At 39.1% G+C, this 24,061-nt stretch overlaps 2 protein-coding genes across 2 annotated transcripts in view; one reads left to right on the top strand and one right to left on the bottom strand.

The window, feature by feature from the left end:
- The first annotated feature begins 3,028 nt into the window (after positions 1-3,028).
- LOC118322098 (very-long-chain enoyl-CoA reductase) lies at positions 3,029-12,231 on the top strand. Its single transcript, XM_035653684.1, has 13 exons — positions 3,029-3,052; positions 6,265-6,315; positions 6,675-6,726; positions 7,233-7,277; positions 9,247-9,350; positions 9,726-9,841; positions 10,700-10,805; positions 11,153-11,225; positions 11,308-11,351; positions 11,445-11,502; positions 11,793-11,881; positions 11,979-12,024; positions 12,104-12,231. The coding sequence occupies exons 1-13, from the start codon at positions 3,029-3,031 to the stop codon at positions 12,229-12,231; spliced, it is 936 nt and encodes a 311-aa protein (XP_035509577.1).
- An 854-nt stretch (positions 12,232-13,085) lies between these two features.
- Positions 13,086-24,061, bottom strand: part of abca4a (ATP-binding cassette, sub-family A (ABC1), member 4a) — a 34,441-nt gene continuing 23,465 nt past the window's right edge. The window contains 25 exon segments of the mRNA XM_035656480.1: positions 13,086-14,181; positions 14,388-14,637; positions 14,757-14,849; positions 14,947-15,050; positions 15,129-15,263; positions 15,810-15,951; positions 16,068-16,174; positions 16,272-16,334; positions 16,450-16,570; positions 16,738-16,867; positions 17,239-17,362; positions 17,451-17,598; positions 18,625-18,740; positions 18,916-19,093; positions 19,312-19,481; positions 19,654-19,728; positions 19,854-19,959; positions 20,154-20,186; positions 20,495-20,589; positions 20,787-20,976; positions 21,060-21,158; positions 21,287-21,411; positions 21,500-21,675; positions 22,910-22,964; positions 23,380-23,585. Coding sequence (XP_035512373.1) covers positions 14,059-14,181; positions 14,388-14,637; positions 14,757-14,849; positions 14,947-15,050; positions 15,129-15,263; positions 15,810-15,951; positions 16,068-16,174; positions 16,272-16,334; positions 16,450-16,570; positions 16,738-16,867; positions 17,239-17,362; positions 17,451-17,598; positions 18,625-18,740; positions 18,916-19,093; positions 19,312-19,481; positions 19,654-19,728; positions 19,854-19,959; positions 20,154-20,186; positions 20,495-20,589; positions 20,787-20,976; positions 21,060-21,158; positions 21,287-21,411; positions 21,500-21,675; positions 22,910-22,964; positions 23,380-23,585 — 3,164 coding nt within the window. The 3' untranslated portion in view covers positions 13,086-14,058.

Here is a 24,061-nt window from a genome sequence, read left to right as displayed (position 1 = left end):
GTACATCTCCAACATTCCAAATACCTTGAAATAGAAGGAATGTTGGTCAACTTTGGTCCAGTGTGTAAGATATAGGAGGATGTATCTATATATTCATCTATATATTTATAGGTATGTTTACCGGGGGCAATGCACATTAATCAACACTGCGTTTTGCACATGTAAATGTGCTGGAGTTAGCTAATAAGCAAATTTTCATCCATAGTCCTTGAGTTATAACAAATTAGACCAATCACTTGAAAATAAGAATCACTGTGTCTTCGTTACCTGAAGAATGTGTAGTTTTTATCCATAGAGGGATTGGGTCCTCTTCTATCAATATTTATACAGTAGCCCAGATAAGGCTTTTTTTGGAGGATGGCCACCTGGTTCCTACATGCGAGGTTGAGCGTTTTCAGTTTGAACCTTTGGGGGGCCTCTAGTGTGTCTAAAATAAAATATTTCATTACAGATCCATTATCATTTTAATGAGCATATTATAGGATCCAGATAGCTAGCTTAGCTTTGTAAAATGTAAAATTTTAAAGGCATTTATTAAAACACCACAAAGCTACAGTTAAGTAGAAGAAAATGTGTTTTTTGACTTCCTCTAGCTGTGCCAATTAACTGCTATCATGCTATTCTGACACTTTCTCATTTAAAAGGCTAAATCTCTAAATACCAAGCTCTCCTCAGTTATAATATTTATTCATCTTATCTTTCATGAAGAAAGTTTAAAATCTGATTTCTTTTGCTGGCACCTGTTGCTGAAAATGTATTGGCTGCTGACTGTCAGTGAGATATTTTTAGGGGGGCTGCATAAATAGATTAAAATATCTCTATATATATTGCATTCATTTCGCCCACATAAATATGTCACACAATCTTTAAAAATGTTGAAGTTTTTACATTCACCAGCACATGTCTCCTTGCTGCCTGTCTCTCTGTCACCATATATTTTGTCTGATTTCCCTGAGGCTTTTGGGGTCTGGTCCAGCTCTGTGCCATAAATTGAATCTCCACAGACAGCACAATATTTGAGTGAATACATGCTCAACTTGAGTTTCATTCTTTGGATCCATTTTTGGAGGATACGTGGAGACATTTCTTACCAGTGTATGACAGGGATAACTTCAGTAATTCGTAAATAACTCATCTTAGATGTAATTATTATAAAACCTTATGACCACAAATATTTTGTCAAAACAGGTTCTAGCTGTGTATGCACAAACTACGATTGAAACAGACAGTCAAATGTTGTTTCGCTGTAACAATTATCTTGATACATATGACAAACCCCACTTTCCCACGCCGCACAAATACTGTTTTGGGTGGCCTTAAAGTGAGTTACACATGTACATTAGGCTAATAAAGCTTTCTTTAGTTAAACACACTGCATATAGAGGCAAGTGAAGATAGCCTATTCTATGTTTTGTGCTCATATTGAATAGCATCTCTTATGTAACCATCCAAAATGCAATTGAAGGCTATAGTGAAAAACAGTGAGGCATATTGCATCAAGGAGCAAGTGTAATTAGCTACTGAATACAAACCACTCACAGCTATAACACTCAGTAAGAACTCAAAGACAAGACCCACACAATCCATCAATAAATACTGGCTTTCGAAGAAAAATAATAGCAATGCTCTACATATGAGTACGCAGTGGAAATAAGAAGAACACAGATGCACATTGGAATAAGAAGTATGCGATGTGATCCTCCCACAGCTCCCAATGCTCTTATGTTCTACAAAGGCAGTTTTTAAGACAACATATACTAGAAACTCTCAGAATACACTATGTGTATGTGCTAGAAGGATCAGATTTCTATTTATAAGTATATTTAAGGAAGAACTGAGCATTGAAGAACACTGTTATACGTTCATGACCCATGGTCCATAACAATATGGGAGGAAGGAAAGGAAATCATTTTATTTATTGCTGTCAAGAAAACAAGCTTTGCTATCTCAAGATAAAGAGATAATCAACCCATTATCCCAAAAAAACAAAAGGTAATTTCATATATTTTGTCAGTATTGCATCACTTTGAAATTAAAAGCTTAAATTAACTCTCAGGTGTAAATTCAAACTCTTTTCCAGACACTTAGCTTCTCCTTCTCCTTCTCCATTATGCTGATCTTGAGAGAAAAAACAGCTCTACCAGATTAGCTCTTATGAGCTTTTAGCTGGGGAACAGCTAAAAGGTAAATTTCAATCAAATTTGTAGTAGATATTCAAGTTCTCATAGCTTAATGTTAAGAGCACATTTTCATGAACACAGCAGACTACATGAGTCTAAAAATCCAATTAAAATTGATGTGCTTGTTGTTTACAGTTTTCACAATTTCAACAATTTTCCTAAACAACCTACTGCAACTTTGACTTTATGCATGCTTAAACAAATTATATATTTCACTTTGTGGAGTACAGTTTGACCCCCAGGAGTTCAACCTCTACTTGTGTGGGATATTTTGGTGCTCAGTCCAGACCTAGTGGGTTCAGTTTTGTGTCATCCTACATATTTTATTATCGTTTTTAGTATCATTCTTCAACATTCTACTGTTCAGCTGTCTCATTCTCAGGTGGGTATCTGTGTACTTGAGCAAAGTTGGATGCAGAGTCTTTTTTCCAAAGATACTTTGGCAGAAACAGAAAAGAAGAGATAGAGGGGGAAACAGGAGGAAGCTGCAGGAGGGAGAGCATGTGCAGTGTTTCTGAAATGTGCCTCTAGTGATTCTGTGTCCCAGCACTATATCTCAGAGAAGAGAGAGAGAGTGTCTGTGTGTATATGAGAGAGAGAGAGAGAGAGAGAGGGAGAAAGAGAGAGAGAGAGAGAAGAGAAGAGGAGAGAGAGAGAGAGGGAGAAGAGAGAGAGAGAGAAAGGGAAAGGGAGGCTGGGAAGAATAAGGGGTCAGTCCAGGGTTTGTCCTCGAAAGGAGAGGAACTTGTGTGTGAGGAATGAGTGTGCGTGTGTTGTGTTTGCTTATACTGATGTTTAAGGTCATTTTTTCACCCTGCACAAAGAGGACATAATAATAATCCACCGCCATGAGTCGGACCACCTTCTTTGAGGTAAGTCTGAATGTAAAGTATTAAGCTAAGTGCCACAGAATGTATTTGGATTAACTGAAACTTTTAATTGCAACATTAGATAATGTGGTTTAACAAGTTTTAGGCTCAATAGTGACCAATTTAAGAGTGAACAGAAAGTGGGACAGAGAGGGGTATGAAATGTAGGCAAAGGGCTGCAAGCTGGAATCGAACCCAGGCCGCTGCAGTGAGGCCTCAGCTCACACACATATGTTTTCATTAATATTTTCCTATTCTGAATCTTGTTTTAATGATTCTGATAGTTGGAAACAACAATAATTTTTGCAAATACTGTGCTGTCAGGTAAGGCAACCTGCTTGGAGCATAATTTACTGTAAACTGGATGATGGATGACACTCATCCCATCAGACATTGAGGACAATACATGGTGGAAAAGAGCTAAAATCATTATTTTAAAAACGAACTTCAGTCTGATGATGCAATGATGAGCGATGATTCTGCTCAGTAGCCTTATAATTTGTTAGAAAAACAAAACTGATGAATTCCGAGAATACTCAAGAGGTTTAAAGTGTCAGCAGAGTTTATAAAGACCAAATTTAAGTAAACAAAACTAAGCTGGAATCCTTTTCATGATTTTCCTCAAGCCTCCAGTCTTGTCTCTTAAGGCCTGATGAGTATTAATAAAAAGTAATTAGCTGTAAGTGCAGAAGGCCTATGAACTCAAGCTAATTTACAACATGCTCTGGGATGTGTGCCATAGTCTCAGTAACTGCTTCATAAAGGCTGCAAGCCAAATATTTAGATGGTTTATGAGAAAGATATACATTTCTCAAGCGTGCTCTCAGTTTAGATGAGAAAGTTGAAACTGCTGTCATATCTTTACGCTAAATATGAAGCTATAGCCAACCCCTGGTTAGCTTAGCTTAGCATAAAAACTGGAAAAGTGGGAAAAACAGCTAGCCTGGTTCAAAGATAATAATATCCTCCTACCAGCACCTCTAAAACTCTTTTTTGTTTTACCGGTGCAACAACCAAAGTGTAAAAATGGCAGTGTTGTGTGCTGGACTATTTTTTGGCCGGGCACAGTCACTTCCTGTTTTGATGCTGCTAGGCAGACTTTACCTATGGACAGAGCCAGACTAGCTGTTTATCCACCCCAGGCTGTAGCTTGCAAGTTAAACTTTTTAAAATCAAGCAAGAACTTTTGAAGGCTCAACACCAATGTTTGCACTTGAGATGAGATTTGGAGAAGCAGTCAGCCAGATATTTTTCAGCATGCAAAGAGTTAGATGAGTGCTTAGGTGATTTCTTCCCTTGATTGAAATTCTGTTCAGTTAGAGTAAGTGTGAAAGCAACAAGGACAATAGTACGCTGGGCAGCCACATGCAGCTGATCAGCTTCAATAGTATCATACTCATGTTTTGAAGTAATGATCCTGTGTTTCAAGATCAGCCATTACATTCACCAGCTTTCACATTAAGAGGAGCTATTACAGCTAAGAGACTTCTTGAGTTGGTATCAATCACTTGAATTAATAAAAGCAAGGTACGGTGAATAGAACAACCTGAATCACCTTTGATGGAAACTTAAGGATTTCAAAAAAACACAAAGAAATGTTCATTTCAAAAACCACTCTAATTCCCCTCATATACACAAAGCCTTCAGAAACCCTGACAAGCACGTACGCACATGTTCTGTATGACCTGTGCTGTCAGCAGTGCCCTGTATTCCCATGAGAGGACAGGGGCGTCTGATAATCAGATTTACAAGGGCACAGCACAATCGAGTGCACACTGCTTTAGGACACGCAGCCCTAATGGCACCCTTGATGCTCTTCGTGAACACGCAAATGCATCAACATGTGCCCCTAGAATGCAGTTGGGAAGGTTAGCAGATGGAAAGCAAAACAAACCCATCTCCCAGGATGCCCTTTAGCAAGATCAGTCAGCATGCCCTGTGCACAGATCCTGCAAAGCATGAACACACACAGCAAGAATGACAAAATAAAGTACTCATGTTTTACCTACAATGGTGAAGTGTATTTCGGGATATTTTTTTTGTAAATATCTACCTGTAATGGGAGGTTTTGGAAGACCTTCTGGAGAGTTTCATTTGCTTAAAAAAAGGGGTTAAAGTGGTAAAGCATAGATATCTCTCTCTCTCTCTCTCTCTCTCTCTCTCAATCTCTTTCTCTCTTTCTTGACTGTGCACTCAGCAAATCTTTAGGTATCCATTAGCGGGTTATTACACTGTCCAGTAAGGGAACCCATTTAGCTAGGACAGCTCTGCTGAGCAGCACAGTATGGAGTGCTTTCAGGGCAAATTGTGGCCCGCCACCCACCATCCTCCTTGCATATGCTGTACATCACCACTGACATGGTCTAATTAAGATGAAAAAGATGTGTGCAGGAGAGCAGCAGGACAACACGATTCTTTTTCTCCTACCAAACTCCACCAGCCTCATTATTCAGATAGAGATTACTGTAACTGAACAAACTTGGCTGTGAGGCAAAGAGTCACATAATCATTGTTATTTCTATTTCTATGGATGATTCAATAATACTGATAAATCATATTGCTTTGCATGTTTTTTGTTTCATGCAGGCATCGATTTCCTTTCCAGTTGTCTATATTTTATTCACAGGCTGTGATTTGATATTGACTTTCTGAGACTACAATTACTATAATCTTTATAGTATTATAGTATTTATCAGGCAGGGATGGTCTAAAGCAGTGGCTTTTTGGTGTCAAGGACCCCCAAAGTCATACACATCGGGGGCATAATTGATAGTCTCAGAGATCTCCACTGGATAATAGTTATTCTATAGCTATCTGTAGATTGGCAGATTAGCAATGAAGAGTGTGATAGCAAAACAGAATAGTCATTCTGATACATTCTAATACATCTTTTAGCCAATGAAAAAATAGTGAAATTAAATATTCCCTATAGTTCCCATTTTTCTGGGCAACCCCTGGAAAACCCCTCAAGGACCCCTGGGGGTCCCCAGACCCCGTGTTGAGACCACTGGTCTAAAGATATTAACACAAGTATAGGTGTGTTCAAACCATGCGTGTTCTTAAGCAGGAAAATTCATAATAAATCTTGTATTAGTGTCAATATTATGAATGTTTTATTGAGGCTAACATATAGAGGCTTTATTGAAAAATGTGAAAAATGGTGAAACCTGTTGTGGGTCTTGTGCTTTATAAAAGTTGTACATCTTGTGTTTTAGGTGAAGGTCCTGGATGCCAAGACCAAAGAGCAGCTTTGTTTTTTAGATAAGGTATGCTCAAATATTGCCATGACAACATTATTACGCTTTTGTTTCCTCCTTGGAAAGGTGGTGAAGGTTGGATTAATAATTTAATAATAATTAAATAATCAATATTTCACTGTCTGACCATATAGCTATTCCAGTCTCTTCATCCATGTTTTTTTGGCTGCACCATGCCACCAAATAGGCAATATTCTGCATATTTTAGATACAATCCTTCTCAAGTAAAGCTCGTGGGTTTGAACATATTTTGTCTGCGTTGCATGAGTTTTAATGTGAGCTTCTGGGGGTTTAACACAAGAACCACTATCAACCTCCTCACTGATAATACATCAAGGTTGCATATGTTATGTTTGTATTCAATTCAGGTGGAGCCTTACTCAACAATAGGAGACATCAAAAGCCTTTTTCACAAATCATGTGAGTGTTGGTTTGCCAGACTGGTCATCTCTTTTACTGGTGCTATAATGTGTTTGTTTGTTTGTTTAAAATATTGTGCAGTCTAAAATATCAATTTGAAATCAAGTTACATTTTTGATTAGTTTTTGCAACTTTTATTGCCTTTACTGTGAACTAAAACTTAAAAAAAAGGGTCTTCACTAAATATGATGACGAATAAGCTTGCTATGCTATTAAGTGAATCATCTTTCAGTATATTAGATCACACAACTTCCCAAAAGGATATTCTGTTAAAAACAATTCCTTGTTTACTTCTCTGAAGCCTGCAGTGTCTCTGTCATCAGCGTGTGTCCGGTCAGAAATGTTACCAAATGTTTGCCAAGCCCGAGGCCATCAGGATCCATCAAGCAGCAGAGCTCAACATTATTCCATTGTGATCAATTATTATTGGGCCTGAGGCCAAGATCTGTGTGTGCAATGCCAGCTCATTCCAACCCTGGATTTGTGTGTGTGTTTTGACTGCTCAGATCCTTACTGGTATCCAGCAAGACAGGCGCTGAAGCTTGCTCCTAGTAAGTAGCCATGCTATGATTTTTCACTCTATGTGTAGCGTATCATTACAACATTAAAGCTGCAGTAGGCAATGCTGATCTAGTCTAAATTGCCAAGGGTGGTTACTAGTTACAGTTTTATATGGTTGCAAATTTGGACTTCATTACCCACTGTTTGGAAGTGTTCTGCTGTGAGTGCTCACTTGTTGCTATTGAGAGGTTTATGTCTCGTCTCTAGCTTTTTACTTATCTCACCAGAAGCTTCCTATTGTGGGAAAATATTTTGCGTTTCTCTGTTAAAGTCCCATAATGTCATTTAGGCTAAGTATGTATGATGCACTGTGTGTTCTGACACCTTTCTATCACAACCAGCATTAGCCACAGTAGCTCGTCTGTTGGATCGGACAACGCGGGCCAGGCTTCGCTCCCCACGTGCATCAGTAAGCCTTGGCTGCCCATGACCCTGTCTGCAGTTCACCGCTTTTCCTTCCTTGGACCACCTTTGATAGATGCTGACCACTGCAGAACGGGAACACCCCACAAGAGCTGCAGTTATGGACAATTGGCCCTTGCCAACGTTGCCCGAATCCTCAGGATGCCCATTTTTCCTGCTTCTAACACATCAACATTGAGGATAAAATGTTCACTTGCTACCTAATATGTGTGTAGGGACTTGGCTTGGGAACCCGAGGGTCACCGGTTCAAATCCCATAGACCACAATATGTTGCGTTGCTGGAATGGTAGCTTGAGAGTTGCCAGTTTCACCTCCTGTGCACTGCCGACGGTGCCCTTGAGCCAAGGCAACCTAACCCCAAGAAACTGCTTGCCGCTAACGTGGCAAGCCCATCACTCCACCATCTCACTCCACCATCTCTCTCCCTGTTGCCTATTTCAGGCTGTTTGTGTGTAAGAATAAAAAAGAGTGAAAAGAAGAATTTCCCACCCACTCACAGGTGCCATGATAACCAGATAATCAGTGTTATTCACTTCACCAGTCAGTGCTCATAATGTTATGGCTGATCGTTATAGACATATAGCCACTCTGTAAAAGGTGTACAGTGATTAAACGCCATTTATTGCGCAATGTATATGTCCCTCCAGGCACTGCTGTTTTGGCATCTGACACTGATGCAATTTGTGGTGTGACTTACATTGAGATATTTTCAGCTTAGTACACATCCACACGTCCACAATGTCCAGCAGAGCTGAAATAAGTATATTCCACATGCCTAATATTGATGACTTATTGCAAAACACAGGTGTGTTCAATGGGTGGATTTAATGGGAGATTTTGAAATGAAGTCACCACCATTACACAGTGTGACCCAGAATGTTCAATAACATTTGCAATGGCTTTAAGTCTGGAGGTGAATGAAAGCCATAACGCGCTCCACATCTTTACAGAGCTACCATCACTGTGGAAACTTCTGTCTGTTCAGCATAAAAGGTGGACGGCTTAATGTGTATTTAAAACACAACATTAATTTCAGCATGAATAGAAAAGGTGATTACAGCACATGAAGTACATAAGACCTACCATGAGGTATGATGTTGCAGGATGTTGAATGGATTATAAGGGCTATCTTATTACTGAAAAGCACAGAGTAGAGACTTTGGTTAAAAGCTATGTGGGCCACTTACCCCTGAGGATATTCTAAAAATGTCATCCAATTAGTTCAACATATTATCTGTGGCTGTGTCCCCATGAGCTTTCAGGTGGAGAGAACGTGTGCTGAAAAACTGATTAGACATTCATTAAAAACTCTCTGAGTTTAGTTTAAGCCACAATGCTTTGCACAGGACTGCTTAACTTTCCATACTCATAATGAATATCAGTTATTGCAAATTCTGTCAATATGGATATTTCTCAACTCTAGGATGCTTGATAATCTAGGGAGGATATTTTCCACTGGATAGTAGAATTGTTTATGGTAGAATTTCAGATGAAGCTGAATTTCTTCATAAATGTTTTTTCTTCTTTTCTTTCAGAGGAAAAATCACTCAGAGACGAGGAAATCTTGCAGAATCTACCAGTTGGGACTACTGCCACCATGTACTTCAGAGACCTTGGACCACAGTTAGGTTGGACAATGGTAAGAAGAGCACACTGATTACTGACGTGCCAACACTGAAATACTAAAAAAAGAAATCTGTGTCTGGTACTGCAATTGTCAGCTGACATAATATCGAGGCACTTTATTTGGGGAATATCTGGCTGAATCCTTGTTTGCAATAAAAAACAAAGGATTTTTGTTGTTGTTTATTGCCTACCTTCTTTTACTTACACTACACATTTGCTCTGTTTGTTTGCATATCACCTTTGTGATATTATATTAATATTAATTAATAATATAAAATAGACAAGTGATGAATGACAATCTCGAGAGCACAAGTTTTTTCTCCAGGACACTTCCCAGGTCCCACAGTAGAGAGGTAATATAAAGTGTTATCTGTTCTTTTGTTTCCAGGTGTTTCTGGCAGAGTGCGTCGGGCCCCTTCTCATCTACCTCCTCTTCTATTGTCGAGTACCGTACATTTACTCACACAGCTATGCCTTTACCTCCAGTCCTCTTCCTGTTGTCACGTAAGTGGGAACTTTCATTATAGCACAGGTTATTGTGGACAATGGGTTTTAAACTGCAGACACAGATATGAGCTGGAAAAAGAAGAAAAATACTTGATGAGAAGACTGATACCAAACTAAATTCAGTTGTATCAATGTTGTCATCTAATTCTCAGCCATAAAAGGGAATAAGCGTATTTCCCAAACTATGCTTTAATAAAAATGCTTTTATTATTATACTATTATTAAAGTCTGTCATTTACTTCTTTACTGACATTCTATGCCTCACTAATTACATCTGTAATGGAGTAAAGGTTATTGTCTGTAAAATTAAATCAGAATCTGAAAACTAACTTCATTATCTCATGTCAGTGTACCATCTACACTGACATGAGATAAAACAGCTGTTGTTGGGGGGAAAATCGATATTTTATGCTGCTATGACAGGAGGATTTGGACAGTCTCTTTAATTCATGTTGATTTGCTTATTGATCCACGTTCTCCCTCGGGGGTTGTCATTTCATTCAAGGAAATGTTTAAATCCTATAAATAGAGGTTGAACTAATGTCATCTGTTTTTGTTTTTCAATCTTTTACGCACTATCATAACTAACAAGAGATTTAAATAATTCGTCTTGATATTGTGTTGCATCTTGTTGCATTTGTTTATATTATTCTGGTTTGTTCTATTATTTACAGTATATTTCATTTTCTGAATCTCAACAGTTTTGTTGCTGTAGTGACCCAATTCGGCACAAAGGCATCATTTAAATTTAATCTTTTCTCACCTCAGTTTGAATCTGCTGCAAAAATAGTGATGAAGTTGCATACTATGGCATGTTGAATGTACATATTTGTATCCCTCTTCTCTGTCTCTCAGACTAGCCTGTGCCTGTCATACCTTCCACTATATGAAGAGGTTGATAGAGACTATCTTTGTGCATCGTTTCTCCCATGGGACCATGCCTCTCAGGACAATAGTCAGGGTGAGGACATGACTACCCTTGAAAAGAGGAGCCTTTTGAGATGCTCACCTCGTTTACAATATGTGGCCTCTTTTCCGCAGTCTCATACCAGCTGTTGTGGTACTGATTTTAGCCTAAGGACTCCTTCTGATACAGAAGGCTGCTTACGGCAGTCTCAGAGCACCCTGTCTTGATGATAAGAGGTAGTTAGGTCTTCTATTTTGTGACTTATAGTGGTTCAAAAATCGAAATTGAATTAAAGTAAGAAATACATTTTCATTTTAATAGTCCGGTTTATTGTACATCATGCAATAAGAAAACCTTTTTTTATGTATTCATACACCTGTATTGTTTGTTTCCTCTCTCAGAATTGTGCCTATTATTGGGGTTTCTCAGCTTGGTTGGCCTACTATATCAACCACCCTCTTTATACACCTCCATGTAAGTCAGCCCACACACACATACAATGTTGTTTTTCTCTATTTTCTGCAGCTTATCAACACAAGTCTATCTCTATTCACAGCATATGGAGAGCTACAAGTTAACTATGCATTAGTTATATTTGTGGTACGTATACTGGTTTTTCACTCAGGACCAACAGAAATTCAGTGTGCATGTATGTGTGACAGTACAGTGAGACATTTTTATTTTTTGCTCCAGATGTGTGAACTGGGCAACTTCTCCATTCACTTGACTCTTAATAATCTCAGAGGAGATGGTGAGTGGTTGAGCTTCATTCTACTTCCTACTTTAAGTTATAAAGACACTGTCCATTCCATCAATTTAGATGTGTTAAAAACATATACTAAAGCCATCTAAAACTGCCTAAAACCATTGATTTCTCCCATCATTTGTATTACTCCATGCAAATGCTATTTTGATTTGGTATCCACCATGGAAATATTGAGGATCTGGATGTCTAATATATTTCTATCATTGAGAAAACTGCTACATAAAATAAAATGAAAATGTTATTTACATTTTTTTTTCCACCCAACTGTTTCTCAGGATCCAGGGGCAGGAAGTTCCCTATGCCAACCAAGAATCCCTTCACATGGTTATTTTTCTTTGTATCCTGTCCAAATTATACATACGAGGTAATAGCAAGCTTTTATCCTAATTACTTATGATTATGAACACCCATGCTTGTGTATTTACCTCTCTGTCTGCCTGTACATTTTACATGTACTGTAGGTTGGAGCTTGGGTGAGCTTTTCCATCATGACCCAGTGTCTGCCAGGTACAACACATTATTTTCTGCACCAATAGCAATACTGTATAAAATCTGTTTGTTCTAATGTGTGTGTTTTATATTCTAGTGGCATTGTACACATTATTGGGGTTCATTCAGATGACCATTTGGGCCAAAGGGAAGCACAGAGCCTACAGCAGGGAGTTCAAGGACTATCCCAGCTTTCGGATGGCCATTATTCCCCTGATTCTCTAAAAGTATTGTAGCAAGGGGTGTCTTTCACTAAACAACGACGTTTGCTGCTGCTGCATCCAGCAATATTTTCATATCAATAAATAAACTGAAAGAAGTGATAATAGGAGCAATAATGTTATGGCAATACACTGGAGCCTTTTACATTTTTCTGTTTCAACTATGGGTTTTAGTTTCTTCTGAGGAGTTTAATTTGGTGTTGTGATATGAAGTTAGCAACAAGATTGCATAAATCTTAATTGCTGTCATATTCTTTGTGCTGTGTTACATTTTTTTATAATTTTTTCATATTTGGCTCCTTTAGGTCTTGATTTAAGGTTGAAAAATGGCACTTTAGCATTTTAGCAAACCTTATTCAAACCAGTGAGTAGTACTCACTGTGTGATGGCTTATTAGCCACATTACAGCATTAATAACGTTTTCAGGTTAAGTAAAAGAAATAAAATATATTGTAGCTCATTAAAGTGCCTGCAGAAGCAAACTAACAGACAAATTAATATGTCATGTCATCCATTTAAGAGTGCAACATCACTTTTAAGCTCTCAGCAGGAATGCTGAGAAAGCAGACATTTAATTACGCTACTAAGCTTCTCTACTGTATATCTCAGATTGTTTTCTTCCGAGAAATGGAAACTGTACTGTAGAAGTGTAACTTCTGGCATTAATGTGTAGAGGGCTCATCAGGTAGTCAGTAATAACTACTGTGGTTCTCTAGCCCTTGATGTCTAATCTCAGGTTTATTAAACTGTTATAAACTGTTTCCTATAAATGTGAATGTGAACAGGACATCTGTAAAAAAAAAAAAAAAAGGTTCACATCTTAAGGAAAAAGTTAATTTATTTGACATAATGTTCCTCTCAGAAACTTTTGTGACACTGTTTAAGCTTTCTCTAATGACACCAGGTGCTGGTGGAATGTAGACAGTTTACATATACTGTTTATGATGAAGGGCAAAGATTGAAGAGACATTGGTGGCATAAAAATATTACACTGTATCGAAATTAATTTCATAGCAGCAAGATTTTGTAAAAAATAATCAGCTGTATTGCACTAGCAGATTTGTTTAGCAGATTGCCAAACATCTTGGTAAAAATTGTGATGCTTCAATTAAAGCTGCATCAATAAAGTGCTAAGACTAGGCTTCTCTGAGTGTTCATTTCATAAATCTAAAGAAGGCAAAAAAAAGACTTGCTTGGCATCTGAAGCAAAAAATACACAGGGCCTATGCTTTCTTCTCAATTCTCATCAAGCTCACATAGCAACCTGATATTGAACTTCTCTGACATATCATCAATCAAAGTCATGGTCCTTAAATCTAAAGCTCTGTTTCAAGGCCTACAAGGTGAGCAGAACGTGGAACATACAGCAGGCACATAAATGCTCCACACTTTCAGAATTCAAAGCCCACTAACCCTGTTTAAGAAAAAGCGAAGTAGAGCATCTGCAGTATTGCCACATATCAAATCATCAGTCAAACAGGACAAATGTCAAGTCCCATTAAAGCGGCTGCCTCCTTCATAGACTGCATTTCACCACACAATGGATCAACAAGCACTCAACAACTTTGCTCAGTTTTGGAGGACATAACCTGTTCATCCACTGTGTTTTTAGTACCCCAAAACTGATCATGCACTAGTCACTTGTCTCTACGAGGCTAGGGACGGGACGTCATGATGACACTATCTTCTGTAGACTGTCTCATGTGAAGAGGAGGTTCAAGCTTTTAGGCCTCCGGAGCACACAGACATCCACAGGCCGCATTCTTTTAAATATGGCGACCCCTGAAATGGAAGCCAAATAACTATTCCAGCTGAGCTCATTGAGGTAAGTTCACTTCTTCCCCAAAGACGTGAAGGGTGTGGTATCAATATATCGCTGTGCCCCAGCAGCTTTTGGGTGCAGCACAATGGCATCATCCTCCCTTGACTGTTGCTTGGCGAAATTCACAAAAACCTACAAGGACATAAAAACATTGGGTTCAACCTGATTTCCTCTGAACCAAAACAGCTGCCTTAATCTTGAAAAATGTGATAGTCAAGGCAGAAGACATAGGTGGATCACACATCAGGTCAACATATGAAATATAATGGCAAATCAAAAGGCAAAGATAGGAAATATGCAGCCAATAATATATCTTGTGTTTTCCTATGCTTGTTTACCTGATCAAGAGTGGTCTGCGACACTGAGTAGTCCTCTATGTTGAGCTTGTCTTTGTTAGCCAGGACCATTTGAAAGATCCTAGCCAGGGAGGAGGAGGAGATCTTGTACTGTAGAGTGTTGTAGTGTTTCTCTCTCTGGATGCAGCCAGGGAAGGTGCTCTCCATGAATGCTTCGGCTGGGTTCAAGTCTGGCGCACAACCAGGCTTAGCTGCCCTGATCTTCATGGTCACCACGTAACCATCGCCGTACCTAGGTTCACATTGATGTCAGGTAAAGCAAAATCAAAGATCAAAGGATTTTGTGTTCATTGTTGTATGTTTTTTTGGATAAATTTGATATGTGATATGGGATAAAGTAAAATTACTAACTTGTATTTGAGATGCTGAATAGTTCCCAAACACTTAAAGGATCCATTAACCATAATTGCTAAGCGGGTACACAATGCCTCACATTCCTCCATACTGTAAAGACAGATGGTAAAAAAGAAAAAAAAAATTCAAATCTGTGCTCATAAATATGCATGCACACACAGTTAAACACCCACACCAGATAGTTTACCTGTGTGAAGTGAGGACCACAGCTCGTCTGTCCTGAATAACACTCATGATGGAGTTCCACAGGAAGCGTCTGGAGAGAGGATCCATACCTGTAGTGGGCTCATCCTAATGTACAGCAATAGTAATAACACATCAACATACACACAGAAACACCTAACCATGCTTCATTAGTGTTGGCCTTACCAGCAGCACCAATGCAGGGCAGCCTATCATGGCAATGGCTGTGGAGAGTTTCCTCCTGTTACCTCCGCTGTAGGTCCCAGCACTTCGACCTGCGTCCTCGGACAGACCCAGCTTGTGGATTGCCCACTCTGCAACCTGAGCACAGGGAGGATAAGGGCCTCATGTTACAATTCAGTTGAACCTCAGTAAAGTAATCCTTTAACTCGATACAGGAAAAAAAATCTGCAGGTTTATAAATTTAAATGACACTATGTACACTTTCAAATACGCAGGGTCTCTAAGTGAACAGGATTGCATTATGACTTCTCTGTTCAAACAAGTGTGTATTTGGTAAAGGAAGGCAGCTTTTCAAACATTTGTATGTAGTGATGTCAACTGTGGTTGTATTTGGCCATTACTGAAGTGATACTGCTGCTTTAATTCCTCACTGCAATCCTCTCTTTATCAGACTGGCTGATTTTTCCTCAGTGCTTCCAGTGAAAAGATGTCCTACTTTATTTTGGTTGCAATTAAAAAAAAAATACCACCATTTTTTTAAATATTTTTTTTCTATTATAACTTCTACAAGATGGAGAAGGAGGATGAAAAGTTAAGCTTGTTGTTGTTAATTTTAATTAAATTTTACAGTGCTTCTTGCAAATTTTTAAAATAATTTGTGTTCTGGTGAAAGCTGCTTCTCACCCTGCTGATCTCAGCCTCTGGAACTCCACGGAGGCGGGCATAGAGGTGTAGATGTTCTCTACCTGTCAGCAGCTCATCTATGGCATCAAACTGTGGGCAGTATCCCATGTTCTGGTGGACATCCAGGATGTTGGTCAAAACACTGAAGAGTTAGGGGGGGAAACGTGGGTTAACAATACAATTTCTAATTACAAGCCTCAAAATATCTATAAAATTCTATATGGGTTACCTTCTATTTGTAAAAACAATGATACTAACCTGTGACCAGCAACTGAGGCCTGTCCTGAGGTGACTTCAGTGTCTCCAGTCAACATCTTAAACGTTGTGGTCTTCCCTGCTCCATTGACCCCCAACAGACCAAAGCACTACAGAGGATTGGGAGATAAAACATGATAGATTAACAATAAAGTGGCCAGAATGTTTCCTATGCAGAGTAAATTGTATTGGTTTAACCACACAGACCTCTCCAGGTGAGACTCCAACACACATTCGGTCCACTGCAGGGAGGATTGTTCCCGTGTACGTCTGGCAAAGCAAGATGAGAACAAAATAAGGATGAAGATGAAAGTATATTTTGAGTTTAAAATATTTTATCCATTGCCGATGATTGATCATATATAAATAAATAAAAATCTCTCACCTTAGACAAGTCTCGTATGCGTAAAATGTCATTTGTTTTCTCACTCCTATAGATCCGCTCTCTTTCCTCTGCCACATCTACATCTTCATCCAAAATATGAGGCTTTGGGCAATCTGATATCCTGCCAATGGAAAAAAACTATTCAGCAGATCAACTTCTACTCTAAGTTTTAGACAGCAGTGTGACAGCATCCCTTCATTTTATTATGTACAATGTAATTTTCAAGGAGCAATTACTAAAGTACATCCGGCAAATTTGGTTTCCTAATTCAAGCTCTACTATACTTACCAGTGATCCAAGAAGAAGCGATACTGGAAGAGAATGTTAAGGATGAAATAGACATATCCCTCAAAAGCCATGAAGAATAGGTTTTTCCCAATAAAATCCCAGCGGTAGGGGTCTGGACTGTAGTCCTCACCTGAGGAAATACATAAACATTATACACCTGTAAATCACGCTTTCCCACTTTTCAAAAATTGCGTTTTTCCTCAATATAAGGAAGTTCATTTTACAGTAGAAACAGTGTTTGTAATTGTATTGTAATATTTCAGATTTTGCCCTTTCAAGATCTCTGATTTATTCTCTACTACAGAATCTGTTGCAGAGTTTTGGGTGCTCAAGGAGAGGTCTAGAGTGCACTGCAGCTGGTTGGGGCATACATAAACATCAGATTTCTGATGCAGCCAATGACCCAACATTTATTCAGTGTTGAGATGGTGGAGGCTTTTGTTGCTACAAGAATTTGTTTACTGAACTGTGAGGACTATGAGCATGTGTGTTTTGTGTTACCAAAGCGAGCGTAAATATCAGTCACAGCCTGGTTCATGGCCATGTCTATGAGACCTCGGCCAAGGCAGTAATGGGGGAAGATGAGCAGTATGGCCTTTAACAGCTGGTTGAGTTTGTACAGAGCCTAGACAGAAATCAAACACACACAAATTAGGGTGATATGGAAGATGCATGAAAGATGGAATTGACAGAAACAAGCCCGGTGGCCTTACTGTGGAGCTCTCAAAAAGGTCCAGGATGAAAGTGATGGCACTGCTGTTGATGCCAATGAAGAGGTTGATACATGACAAAGAGACGTAGGCTGTGCTGGGGACACTGAATATAAAGGACATTGGGTACATCATGGGTGTCACAGACCAACTGCAAGAAAAAGAGAGAAATCAAAAAAATCAACAACAAAAAAAAGTAGTTAAGCACAATGAATATCACAATCTAATGACAATAATACCAATGATAACTAGGCACACTTGGTTTTTGCAAAGCAGTTGTGGGCACTGCTTGCTAATCAACTATTTAAATCCACCTTACATGTTAACATCAATAAATCCACCACCACTTAGTCTGGAGACAGACACAAAAAAGAATAGCAGATTGGCAGCTTCAACTCATCTCTACACTGAATCTCATATTGTGTTTTAAACTATTGGCAAGATACAAATAGTCAAAATGTATTGGTCAAGTTTGAAAAAGAATACAGCAGTATGAAGTTTACTATAGTGAAGTATATTATAGTAAAACTAACAAGACTAAAATTACAAATAAACGTTCCATATCCTCATTTTTCATATGGTTTATGATAAATTAAGATATGAGGCAAAATAATACATGTTACATAAACTGATGACTTTGCAGGTACACTGTAATATTATATATTTTACAGAATATATTCCATTGCTGATATTTTGACGGTCACAGGTACTCAGTGGTAGCTCACATTTAGACTGGTTGATGACAAATATCTACTAAGGGAGACATCTAAAAATCTGATCAAGACAGCCACACAATTGATCATTGTGGGAAGAGACAGAAAAAGAAAAACAGAGTAATAAATCCTGTGTTACCCTGTTGTTGTGGAATCAATTCAAATATTAGGCTTTAAATTTCCTTTGATAGAGATAATCTGTTCTTGGTTTTGTCAATATTTCACAAAAATAGCCTTAAAGGGTGGCATTTAATTATATTGGCTTACTACAGGGATGTGAAAATACTGAATACCGGCCCAAAATATGAGTTATTGGCAGTGTCAATTCAAAAGTAATAATAAACATTTTCAAACAGTCATACTGTAGCAGGGTTATTGTGATTGAGCCTTTTTGTTTGGCCCTCATTTTACATCCTTTAAAAAAGAAAAAAAAGACAAGACAAACACAGTCAGACAAAACCTACCCATAGAGCATTAGCAGGCTGATAAGTGGTTGCAGGTTGGTTGGCGAGGTGTAGCACTTCTTATCAAAAAAGATGAAAATTTCCACCACCATTGCTGCACTGATGGAGTAATTCAGCTGGAGGAAGAACACAGTCACAGTAGATATCAGTGTCTACAAAGCCGTTTCCTGAGCAAAGAGAAATAAACCTTTACCCTGGCTGCTTACAAACACCATTATTCCATGCCCTTAACTATTATTGCCATTTGCCAGGCACTGGTACACATCTTATTAGGTAAGAGGGTCACTGTACCATGTCCCAGAGAAAGTTGGCCGTCCAGTAGACAAACGGACTGACACCACTGACAAACTGCAGGTGTTTGGCCTGAGTGACCCTCTCCTGGATTAGATAGAGGACGAAACTGGCTGGAACGAAGGACATGGCAAAGATGACACAGATGGCCACCAATGCATCCACTGAGGTGGTCAGGCTGGGGAGAGCACAGAGAAAAGTAATCAGCTAAAATATCAAGAGTACATTTTATGAGATCTAAAAAATAACTGGTGTTTTAGAGGTTTAAGCTTGCTGACACTAAAGATGCTAAAAAAAACCTGTTGCTACGTATCACATCCTGTTTCCACTTATTATCTCTGTACTTTTCCTTGCAAACACCTAGAAAAAGTTAAAGTCCAGCCACTGGTCACTCACACAGTGATCTCAGAGAGCTGTTCTTTGGTGAGGTTCAGAGGATGATTGATAGCAGTGATTCCATATTCATCCAGGTTTGCTCCTTTGGGCAAGTTTGCACGAAGGATAGCATTGTTGGCCACGTTCATGAAAGAAACCATGGCATGCCAGCCCTTATTGTTGTACCAGACCTGTGGAAACAGAAAGAATTATATACTTTGAGCACTGTTGATTTATAATGTTAACAAAATAGACCTGTCATATATAAACTACAGCATTTGCTTGGTTTGTGACAAGATGATATACAGTATATTACATATAATAATTATATTATTATAAATGGTGAGGCTTTATTGGACTGACCTTCACATTGTTTTCAGTCTCCATGTACCTGAGGAACGTCCCTATGTCCTTCAGCGTTTGTTTGGAGTGTTTGCCCTGCAACCAAAAAGGCCCCGTTACAAAAGAGATCACTGAAGAGCGGGTTGAAGAACACACAGAAACAACAATAATAGTGCACACAGACATATGCAATCCCAGAATGTTGAGTTTTGAAGGCATACCCCAGTAACATTGAGCAGTCGCCCCAGCTGTGCTGCTACATCCTGGATAGTCCTTGGCTGCAGCACTAAAACAGGAAGCTGCCCTCCCACTGATATACCTCCATACCTGGACACCACAGAGTAAACCTTGCTGTCATCTCTAGAGCTTTACTGTAAATCCAAATACTACAGACCAAAACTGCACCACGCTATTACAACCACTGGAGGGAGAACTGCACCACTACAATTAACACACACTTTAAAATGCATATAAATCCTATTTGGACCTAACTGTAATCTGACAATGAAACAGCTCATTACCTTTGTTCGTTCACCCAATATTTGCTCTTCAAGCTGGAAAGAGATTTTAAAAATACAATTTTAAAAAATGCTTAAAAACCACTCAGTTTTAATATCTTCCTTGACTAAAATGAACAGTTTTGAACTTTTACATTAAGAGTACTGTATGTTACATCTACACATATTGTATACATCTTTGATGTAACGGAATTACAGTTCTTCTCCTTTTGTGCAAATACAAAATATTTCAATGTTGTAATGAAAATACTTTGGCCAGAAATACTTTCACCTTTACACAAACGTTTAGTTTACGTTCAGTTTCTGCTTTTTTCCCTTTTGAATCCGTACAAAGGATCTTATACCTGGTTCTGATGAGGGTGGGGTAGGTCTTCACCAGGTAGTCTGAGATGTTCCTGCCTGTTAGGTCCATGAGAACATCTCCTGTTGACTGGATCCTCTGATGCACAAAATAACACACAGTGTAGATTTCATATTAGAAACTCAGCATTAGTGGACCTGCAAATGTATGCACAGAACACAATAGAGAGTGCTGAAGAAATTTAGTAGTTTACTTGAGAGGGTGGATTTTGCATGTTGTATGTATACGTGTGTGTATGTGTGATCATTTTTAATATTTGTGACCTAACCACCTACCTGTGGAGGTGGCAGACCTCCAGCCCCCTCAGGACACACAGGGAGCATGGTGAGTTTCCTGGGTGTGCTGCACTGACAGTCTGGAGACGGTCTGAGGGAGGTCCATTCTGGGCCAGCCAGCATTTCTATCAGGACTGGGTTAACCAGGGGCATCTCCCACTCTGTGGTGATGTTGTTACATGGGAAATCTCTACCAATGGGAGATGAACATGTAGTCAAACAAAACAGCCCAGAGGACAGTCAAGAAAAAAATCTAAATCTGTGGAGACTCACTCTAGTGGTTCATCCACCATGCAGCGTGTCCCAAAGCCAGGCTTGTCCAGCAACACTTCACCAAAGTATCTCATCTGAGCATCCATAGGGCGTTCATTACTGCAATGGACAAAATAATGAAATACACATTGCTATGCCAGAATCAGAAGAAGTATTGTACTGATTACATTAGTAAGTCTCCTAATGAGTTTAATAATGCTAGGTGACCTACTGTCCATCACGCCCACCTGAAGAAGGTGTACTGTCTCCCATACATCCAGGGACTGAGAGTCAGACTTGGATACTCTCCGAAGGGTGGAACAATCAGAGTGAATGTCAGTGCCAGGAAAACAAAACTTGCTGGCAGCACAATCTACCAAAGACAAAGACATGACTGCAATTTAAAAACCAGACAAAGTTGCTGCATTGTATTACAGTTTGCTCAATTATAGCAAGGTTACCTGGGCGAGGAAGTCTTTGTAGGAGCGTGTGGCGTGATGCAACCTCTTGATCAGCAGAGCGAAGAACTGCTTGATGATCAGACACAGGCCTCTGACCTGGTACGATCCCCTGCCGGCACTGCCTTCTGGGTCATCACACAGGCCCTGGCCATTGGTGTGCAAGGCCCCATCTGTCTCTGGGATACAGAGCTCAATTCAAGTTGCACAGTCTGACTGGTACATACAATGTACATGCTAGATTATAGATGCCAGCCAGCAAGCCAAGCATGTGAACAGAAGGCTAAACATTCCCTAAGCTCTACTAGCCTTAGGGATTTAATTCATCATCGTAACATGTTACCGGTGTGCCAGGGAAAGCTCTGGATCAAAATATTATGATGAATACATCAGTTGGTCACATATCACTAATCAAAATGCCCAAGCTGAAGCTCTCTGCAGTACACTGTTGTCAGGAAAAACACCTTTGCCAAAATATGTTTTCAGTTCAAATTGAAAAATGTTTAAAAGAGTAGTTTAACATTTTGGGAAATACGTTCATGTGCTTTCTTGCTGAGAGTTGGATTGCTACCACATTGTGTCTAAACAGTAAACATGAAGCTACTGCCAGCAGACACTTACAGTAGCTTAGCACAAAGACTGGTACAGAAGAAAACAGCTAACCTGGCTCTGTCCAAAGATAACAAAAAACTTCCAAAGCCCACTTATTTTGTTATATGTCATTTGTTTAATTTGTCCAAAAACCAAAGTGTGGAAACGACGTGTGGTTTTTACATGGTTTCAGTGCCAGATCATTTTTTGGCTGAACAGTAACTGCCTGGAGTTTTGTTCTCACCCTGAGCTGAGATGTATCATTTTAATTAGTGAGCTTTAGAAGTGTTTATGGTCAGATTCTGTTCCCTTTGGACAGAGCCAGGCTCGCTGTTAATCTTTAAACTTAGCGTAAAGATAGAAGAAGTTTCCTGTTGAGTGAGGGCATTTCCCGAAATGTCAAACTATTCCATTAATTTCTCAATTGACCTTCACATATTCTTTTTCTTTAAGGTTGAATAGGTTTCTTACAACACATGAGAGACTGTACACCCTCTGAAATTACAGACATTGATATGTGTTTCCCACAACAGCAGCATTTGTCCAGAGCTGTAAGCTGAAAGCTAATGTCACCTTTTGATGGTTCCATATCAACTGCCACTCTGTTGAATCGACAGAGGCTAGTTCGAGAGATCTGTTGCAATGATTTCTTGTCTGAGAGTGTCAGAGAATGGGATACAAAGGATATAGTTCACATGATGAGGGGTAGATGGAGACACAGCTACACATTCAAACACACAACAAATCAATAGGGTGAGAAAAAGAAGTTAAAGGAAAGCGCTACAAAAACTTCTTCAGCCTGTTTTTCTTTTCTTTTTTTACCTTGTATACATTTCCTGTTGGTTGCATTCCCATCAGCAGTGACCTTTAGGAAGATCTACAAGGAAATAGCTTATTTTATTGTCAGGACCCAAGATTAACAGATGCTCTTGATTATAAAGTCTTATGAAACAGAGCCTAATCACTGTGAAGGTGAAAGTCATGCAGTGACTATATGACGGATTGCCTCAATAAAACTCTTCTTGCATTCCTTGGTACTTTGTCTAAAAATTGCTGTTTAGCACTTAAAATAATTTGTACTTTTATAACTAAGAATCTCTTTTATTCAGGGGCAGTCACTGTCACTTTGATCTATTGTCTCATTTCTTTAAGTCCTGGGTCCACAATGTAAATTTGTAAAAGTAAATTACTTTTTTGATTTCCCTAATAAATCACAACTACTGGTCGTTGAATACAAGACGTCCAATGATTACTAAGACTGCTATCATTTTTTTGTTATTATTTTCACGCACCTCCTCCAGCGATGTGTCAGAAACCCCGAAGCTGCTGAGGCCAATGTCCACCAGGGTTTCCTCCAGCTCTCTAAAGAGGCTAGCGTAGGCCCTGGGCTGGAAGTTACGGTTGGGCAGCAGATATGTCAGCTCCTGGCCTATGGCCTCGATGAGACGAGCCTGTGGCACATGATGATGGACCAGGGCTGTGATGGCCTCCATGTTACCTGGAGATGAGGGGTAGAGGATGATTTTGCCTTATTTCAACTCCCATTACTTATTTGTTTGTCTAATTTAATATCTTATTGCCTGTCCTTTACCTCTCTTATACTAGAGAGAAGAGAATACTAAACAGATACAGCTAGGAAAACAGAATCTGACATCTGACAGGTGGTATGCAAAGTAGAAATTTACTGAAAGTAAATTAAGAGGGTGTGCAAAATCTCAGCTGGGAATAAAGAAAAACACATTAAATTAGAGCATATGGTTGGGCAAAACTGCATATCCAGCTGAACTTTAATGTCTACAGAGTTCCTACAGTAGTACACCGAGTACAGTAGGCACAGGGTGTTTCTAGGTGTGTTAGCACCTGGTAAAGTAAGTAGATTGACTACAATCCTGTGTAGTCACAGTGCTATTCATCAGCATGACAAGAGGTTACGCTGCATTGCATTATTACTTTAGAAGTTGAATAGACTAATAA

The sequence above is a fragment of the Morone saxatilis genome, unplaced genomic scaffold, assembly GCF_004916995.1.
Source record: "Morone saxatilis isolate NCDOM2014 unplaced genomic scaffold, NCSU_SB_2.0 Contig0, whole genome shotgun sequence".
NCBI lineage: Eukaryota > Metazoa > Chordata > Actinopteri > Moronidae > Morone > Morone saxatilis.
The sequence above is the reverse complement of the archived record's forward strand: the minus strand, read 5'-3'. Positions and strand labels throughout refer to the sequence as shown.